This window comes from Pelmatolapia mariae, linkage group LG10_11, assembly GCF_036321145.2.
Source record: "Pelmatolapia mariae isolate MD_Pm_ZW linkage group LG10_11, Pm_UMD_F_2, whole genome shotgun sequence".
NCBI lineage: Eukaryota > Metazoa > Chordata > Actinopteri > Cichliformes > Cichlidae > Pelmatolapia > Pelmatolapia mariae.
In genome coordinates, this window is record NC_086236.1 from 54,531,364 (window position 1) to 54,538,979 (window position 7,616).

General features: G+C 40.3%; 1 protein-coding gene across 1 annotated transcript; it reads right to left on the reverse strand.

Annotated features, from left to right (window-relative positions):
* Positions 1 to 3,580, reverse strand: LOC134637240 (steroid 21-hydroxylase). The gene is made up of 12 exons (XM_063487622.1): positions 3,466 to 3,580; positions 3,116 to 3,295; positions 2,938 to 3,027; positions 2,710 to 2,864; positions 2,521 to 2,616; positions 2,154 to 2,264; positions 1,978 to 2,064; positions 1,662 to 1,742; positions 1,370 to 1,483; positions 1,093 to 1,259; positions 352 to 455; positions 1 to 266 (listed from the first exon to the last, which is right to left on the reverse strand). The coding sequence occupies exons 1-12, from the start codon at positions 3,578 to 3,580 to the stop codon at positions 1 to 3; spliced, it is 1,566 nt and encodes a 521-aa protein (XP_063343692.1).
* Positions 3,581 to 7,616: the final 4,036 nt, after the last annotated feature.

A 7,616-nucleotide genomic window follows, 5' to 3' on the forward strand; every position in this document is an offset into this window, starting at 1 on the left:
TCAGGGATTAGTCACAGGTCTTGGACGTGTTACAACTTTATAGGCCTTGATTTTAAGCACAACACTGGCAACTCCTCTCAGATCAGGCAGTGAGGTCTCGCTCTCAGGCAGGAGGAACTGAAAATCTCTCAGCAAGTAGGCACTGAACAGAAAAAGCTCCATTTTGGCCACAGACTCTCCCAGGCAGAGCCGAGCCCCCCCTCCAAAAGGGATCAGGTCACGGGTGGAGCCGCCTCCGCTTCCTCCTCCTCCTTTCAGAAAGCGCTCTGAAAGAGAGAGTGTCAATACTTTATTTGAACTCTTCTGAGCCAAGTGAAATGAACACAAATCACACAGCGTTTGGGACAGTACCTGGTTTGAAGCTGTATGGGTCAGCCCAAACTTCAGGATCCTGATGTGCTCCAAAAAGATTAGGAATGATGACTGTGTTCTTAGGGATGAAATAACCTGCAATGCTAAACATGAGGAGGAGTCATATATTTGTCATAAGGCCAACAAAAAACAGTGTTAACAAGCAACTTAACAACATTAGAAAATGTGTATATCAGACAATTCTCTGTGTATGAATGTTCATTTAAATAGAAATATGCTATTTTTTGTGTATCAAGCAACACACATATATAACAGGGCAACAGCCTGTTGTTGTTGTTGTTTTTTCAGGTTTTGGGTATACCAGTGTAATTTAAATAATCTCTACACATCTTCTTTCTGCACAATAACAAAAATAAAAAAATGCTGGTGCTTGTTGTTTTAATAAATTACATTTTTCTCAAGGTAATTCAAGTGGATGTCTCTTCATAAGTCTGATCTTGGAGGAAGAGCGGTGCCAAATGCTGCAATTCCTCATACTTCCAGCATCACATTCCAGCATACATTAATTAAAACCACTCCCTTTGGAGAAATGTGAGACTGTGGGAGATCTGGAGACCTCTGTCAGGCTGTACTAGCGCATGTATCTCACACATATGCACACACACACACACACACACACACACACACACACACACACACACACACACACACACACACACACACACACACACACGTGTACTTAGTTGGGTTGTTCCCCCTATTTATTATGTGCAGGCCGACCTGCTGTCTCTGATGGCTCTGTGTGGTACTGCCAAAGGGGCAACTGGCCTGAGCCTGAGCACCTCACTGATCAGAGAGCAGAGGACAGGAAGTCTGTGTCTGTCGCTGTATTTAGGGTATCGGCCCTCCAATACTGTGCACAGCTCCTCATATACCAAGTCCTGCACCTGTAGATTACATTAGAAAGGATGCATAAAAAACAAAAACATATTTTTTGTTTTAACTTTTTTTTTTTTGGGGGGGGGGGGGGGGGGGGGGGGGTAAAAATTCCCAGTGCCTCTGGTCTGTGCAGGAGGAAGGCCACCATCCAGTTTAGCCAGGCCGCAGAAGTCTCTGTTCCCCCGATAAGAAGGTCCACTGTTGCCATGTGAACATGTATATCTGTTAGTAGCTGGGAACATGAAGACATGTAATTTAATACTTTTACAGTATTGCATGTTTCCACTTCTAATTGTGATCTTGAACTAAGTTTGCTCTATCATCATAGTTTGTAAAATTATTGGGACTTCAGGTGATTTATTAAGGAAAACAGTCCACTATCTCTACTGGTATTCACTGTATGTACTCACCACTTTGTCTTCTGTGTTCTGATTGTCAAGTCCCTGGAGGAGGGATCCTGTGATGACATCCGGTTTTTTTTTGTCCTGTGACTGCTCAAATAAATAGCAAAAGTAGATTAAAAGAGAGTTCTTTTGGATTTTTTTAATAACTTGTGTGATTTTGTGTTTGGTTTCACAAAATCAGTTTGCTCTATCATCATTTTTTGCTCTATCATTAATTTTGTGTTTGGTTTCACAAAATCACAGCAAGTATTTTCTTTGTCTTGTGATCTGAATAATTTAAATTCATGAGACCATTATTTTCTTATCATCTTACATTACTAACCTTGTAATTGTTGAGATGTCTTCCTATGATTTCGTCTCTCCTGACCACCTCTTTCAGAAGATGGGCAAAAACAGGATTGGGTAATTTCTTTGAGAGAACAAATGACATGAAATTATTTTCACAACATGGTACTGGTTTTATTTATTTGACCAATAGTCTAAATGGTGAATATTTACTCTAAGCAGTGGGAAAGAGTCCAGGGCTGATATCCAAGAGGAGCCCCACAGAGCAACAATCTCATTGAGACATCTGTGCAACTCCTGCAGCTCCGATGAGCTCTTATCATACTACAAGACACAAAGTAATGAGGCACACTGTCCAAAAACAGAGGGAACAAGATGTTGTCATGCTTATCCTCAAGAGTTTCACTTCTTGAGTAACAGAACATTATGAATGTACCTTTTCTAAGAGGGTGACATGAACAGCACATTTTATACTTCACAGCATAAACAAACCAGAAGCACAGCACAGTGATGAACATTTTAGTATTTATTTAGTGGTTCTTAGAGGTATAAACAGAACTAGGGGGAAAAGAATACTCACTTCTATTCCAAAAGCCAGAGTGGTGATGACATTACTGGCCGCCACAGTAAAATCCTCTGACAGATCTACAGCACGGCCTTTATAGCCCATCAAAACCTAAACAGTGAACAAACCCATGCTTTATCCTGAGCATTTGGTTTGCTAAGTCTTCCTTCTAAAATCTTGTTTTCCAGCTTTTTTTAACTGTACCTTTAACAGATGCAGCGCTTGTCTCTCAATGACATCATGCAAAGACTTTTTGCAGCAACGCTGCAGGGAACTATGGACAAGGCGATGTTGTGCCCTCCACTTTTCAGTATAGTCACCTAAAGATATGTTGCAACCTCCCCCAGACACAATATTACCTGAAAAAAGTGAGTTAGGGTCATGATATCATTGACAACTACGCAGCCCAGTGCACTGAACTGAACTCTTTACCTGTGTATGAGATCGGTCTCCCAGCAAAGTCACACCATTTCTTCACCAGTGCTTCTCTTATGACTTCGCTGCTGTTCAGCACTACCATAGCTGAAACAACACGATTATAAGTGCAGTGTTTTGGTGCAATCTGAACTTAACTAAAAATGTCAACATTTATCAATTAATGGATCTTTACTTGTTGTTCCGCATTTAAGGCGATAAATGCTTCCATAGCGCTGTGCCAAATTTGTGAGGTGAATTGGTAGATGATCGTGTTTCAGCTCCATCATATTACCAATGAGAAAGTGGCCGGGAGGGCCCGGGAGGGAAAGAGATGAGGAGCAGGGAAGAAACTGGTCCAGAAATCTAGAATCATCTCCTATACAGAATTAGAAAAGACAAAGTAAAATGGACAGGTGCAAACAATATAGAATAACAACCAGTTTCAGTTTTGTAGGTCTCCATATTTTTAATTTAATTATTTATTGCAACCATCAAAACCATATACTATAAAAAGACAGTGAATATATACTCAACTTGACTTACTTCCCTTATGATTTTCCTGAACATCTTTGTGTTTCTGACCAGAAATCCAATTCAGCACCATGAACAGCAGTACAACCAGGACCGCAGCTCCCACACTGACTATTGATATTTCCATTATCACTTAGAGTCTTCTCGCTGTGGTCGACACGCAGCCCTGAACATTTATAGTCATCTCACAGGTCTTAAAGCCTGTCAGCTCGATACAGTGTTTGGTGTTATCACTATAATCAAGGACATCCAAATATTTGTTAGGTCAGCATGATTGTTGATGTGATAAATGTAGCACAAGACAGTCTGAACATGATTTGCACTCACTAAAGGTGTCATGGCTGTGTGCGGGCAGGCAGGGAGATAGGACCCAAAATTCAGGACTCAGAGGCAGACGTGAAATCAAAATACACAGCTTTATTGCTGGAGCAAAGGAACAGAAACTAAACTAAACTGAGAATACACAAATAAACTAGGCAGGCTGGCAGGCTGGCAGGCTGGCTGGCAGACAGACAAAACACACAGATAACGTGAGGTACGACGTAACACTGAGCAAGGGCAAACACATGGCTAATATCCTCCTGAGACCCAGGGAAAAAAAGTATTTTGATTTTGATTTTTTTCATATAAATCAAGTGTTGGGTTGGTAAAAAACACATTGCAAAAACAATTTTGTTTTTAACTAATTTTATTTAAATTTTACAACATGTGCACTACAGTGCACAAGGGGAGTTCATTGATCACGAATGTGAAACTAACAAAATTCAATCCTTTTCTTGATTTCTAGAGAGAACTCTACATCACTGGTATTATTCAGGTCTTGTTCACATGTTTGTCCCTTATTTACCAGTTCCTCAGCCAAGAGGCACTTGAACTCCAGGTACTGGGAGTTCTTTTGAGGTCGTTGCATGTCCTCGCTATTTTGTTGGTACTGAAGCCAGGAGTTGGTGATGGCCAAATCAATGAAATAATGTGTGGTGTGAACAGTCCACTTTTTGGTCCGACTAGATATTCTGTAGAAGCTGAGCATGCAATCTGATAGGTCAACCCCTCCCATGTCGATATTATATTCTGCAACCACTGCAGGTCTTGGGACTTGTGAATTGGGACGGCCAGTGAATGGAATGATCTGTTCATCATAAAGACCTTTGTTGGCCTGGGCAGATTGAGGCAACCTTGAAGGACTCTCTTTAGATGTAGTCTGACTTTCCCCAGGAGATCCTTTTTTTAAAAAAAAAAAAAAAAAAATTCTGGCAGATCATCGACTACTTTCAGCGAAGACCTGATCTTGTAGAAATGACCACATGTCATGGAATCAGCTATAACTGCGACTCTTGTTTTGGCAGCCCAGTACATTCTAATTTTCGGATATCCAAGGCATGCAATGTACACTGAGATTCCTAAAAAGCTATTGATTTCTTCTGGTGTTGTGTTTAAACTACACCCTGAATCCTGTACCATACGCTGGTTGATCAACAAGGACAAGTCCTGAATTAGTTTTTTGTCAACGTACTGCTGGAAATACTGCTGTGGGCTCCAATCATTAAGTGTCATTAGGGTACCATCATCTCCAATTCTGCGTTCTTCCAACAAAGGCATAAACCTAAGATAATGGAAAATTATTTAGCAAAATAAAATTTAGATACTCCAATATCCGATATAGTTCACTTACAACACATTTAGACTAGGATTTTAAATAAATCAATTTACTGGAAACATTTCTGCATGTTACCCATATTTTTTTCAGTCAAAATCAAAAATTCCTGATTGTCCTACATGCTGGTTTTGGACCAGATAGGATGACGGCAGATTTCAGCTGACCCTGTGTCGTTCTCCATTACATCTGCCCCTGCATCTTGATAATCTTTGTCTGGCTCCTCCTGGGTTTTCACCCTTTCCTATCTGGCTCATATGACTCTCATCTTCTGAAAGATCTATGTCTGAATCTCCCTCAATGATTGTGTTAAGAATTCTTTCTGCCTCTGTCAAAGAGTTGTCTACTAGAAAAAAGTGAAACAAATTTAAGTACAAAGTCCTGACGTGCACTAGAGTACACATTAATAAATTAGTCATTTCCTCTGTGAAACTAAATAAGCTTAGGTCTGAAAACCACCTCAAATTACTTACTAGATGTTTATTTTTGAAAATTAATCCAAATCTGAGTTTAAAAAATATTTTAAATGTAGATATCATGCTTGCATTTCTTTCTTCCATACAATGTGCTTGTGGGCATGACAGCCATTTTGAAAGGTGGGAAAAAGACAGTTGGGAAGGCCACACCCCCACACATGTGACATCATTTTTTTTTTTTTTTTTAACTCAGTTTTTATTACAGTCTACAACACTGAAACTTGTACTTGTCAATGTTCACAAGTAGGACAGTTACAGGAACCGCAATGCAGAAATACAGATTTAGGTAAGAACTGCAATTAGGAAACACAAAACAAAACTGGGAAGCAAAACAAAACATAAACAAGCAAACAAATAACAACAAAAACAATACAACCCCCCCCCCCCCCAAAAAAAAAAAAAATGTTATGTACTATTAAATAACATGTAACAATCTTAGCCATAAATGAACAAAACAAAACAGACCTATGCTAAATTATTGAAACAGCAAAGCATGTATGGGTCGCCAACGCTCAGTGAACAATTCCCCCTGAATCCGCAGAGCATATGTTATTTCCTCCATCTGGTAAATTTCTCTTACTTTCTCAATCCACATATTATACGAAGGTGGGTCAAGATTCAGCCATTTAATAGTAATACACTTTAGTGCTGCTGTAAGCAAGATTCTCAAGAGATACTTTTTATTGTTTCCCTCAAAACCATTTGGTAATACTCCTAAAATGGCTAGCTGTTGGTCTTTTGTTAATGGTTGTTGGAAAACTGAATTGAGAACTGTAAATATGTCATTCCAAAATGAACAGATTTTTGGGCATGACCAGAATATATGTGAGTGGGTTCCTAAATAAGTACCACAATTTCGCCAACAGGTGTCAGGATTTGTAGGCTTCATTTTGGCAATTATCTCTGGGGTTCTAAAATATCTCATGACCACCTTCCATTTAAATTCTCTCCACAGCCCAGAATTAGTCACAAGATGGGCTTCACCGAACACCTCTTCCCAGGTGTCCTCTGAGATTTGAGTGCCAGTCTCAGCCTCCCACCTTGCCTTAATATCCAAAGTTGCACTTGTATTGAAACTCATAAATGCGTTATAAAAATTGCTGATTAATTTTGTGGAGGAATTACTTTGAAATATTTTTAGAAATATTTCCTCAATGGGTGAGGGCTCCAAAACTTGCCTCCATTCTTTGTGTTTTGTCAAGAAACTTCTTAGCTGCAGAAACCTAAAAAAGTCAGAAGAGGGAAGCTGAAACTGACCTCTCAACTGTTCAAATGAGCTCAGATGCCCATTCCTCACAACATGGCAAAGTTTATGAAGCCCGTTATTTGACCATGCTCTGAAGCCAGAGTCTTCCACAATAGGAGAAAAACCCTGCAGGGAGGAAAGGCTTGACAAAATTGAAATTTCTTTTGGAATACCAAATGATTGTTTAATTCTACGCCAAATCTTTAGTGTGACCCTTGTCCATTCCCCCATATGCAAATTTTTAATTGAAATGTTAGAAAAAAGGAGCGCAGAGACCGCCGCCGGAGAGCTGGAACCCTGGGTTTCAGTCACACCGATAATCCGGATGTTTCCCCTTCTCATACGTCCCTCGAGGTCTTCACATTTGTGTTTAAGGGCTTTCACCTCTTTTGTGAGGGACTCCATCGTGTCTTGTACAGCCACCATTTCGACAGACCCGCTTCGACAGATTTTACGTTAGCTCTCACCTGGTCCAGCTCGGCTCGAATAGCGGTAGTGTTGCTATTGATTTCTGCCTTCACTTCTTGGATATTCCTTTTCAACGAATCAAAGCTGTCAGCCAAAGCAGACCTGACTTCCTGCTGGATTACAGCGGCGATATCTTGTCGCAAGGAGGTAAGAATATCCGTCTTGAGGTCTGCCACATCCATTTTAGCTATCGGTGCCGACTTCGGTGTTTGGCTAGCGGTGTTGTCACAAGTTTTGCCCGCGGCTGCACTGGTCTTAGCTGTCGACGAAGCCTCGTATTTGTATTTCCGCAGATTTGCCGCCATAAAAGCGACTTTCT

What these genes read in the sequence shown, in the direction of transcription:
- LOC134637240 (XM_063487622.1), bottom strand. Translation starts at nt 3,580, where the DNA reads ATGGAAATATCAATAGTCAGTGTGGGAGCTGCGGTCCTGGTTGTACTG. An exon ending in GACATCTCAACAATTACAAG is followed by an intron (nt 1,743 to 1,977) that starts GTTAGTAATGTA and finishes TTATTTGAGCAG; the next exon opens with TCACAGGACAAAAAAAAACC. An exon ending in AGAGCCATCAGAGACAGCAG is followed by an intron (nt 456 to 1,092) that starts GTCGGCCTGCAC and finishes CCTCATGTTTAG; the next exon opens with CATTGCAGGTTATTTCATCC.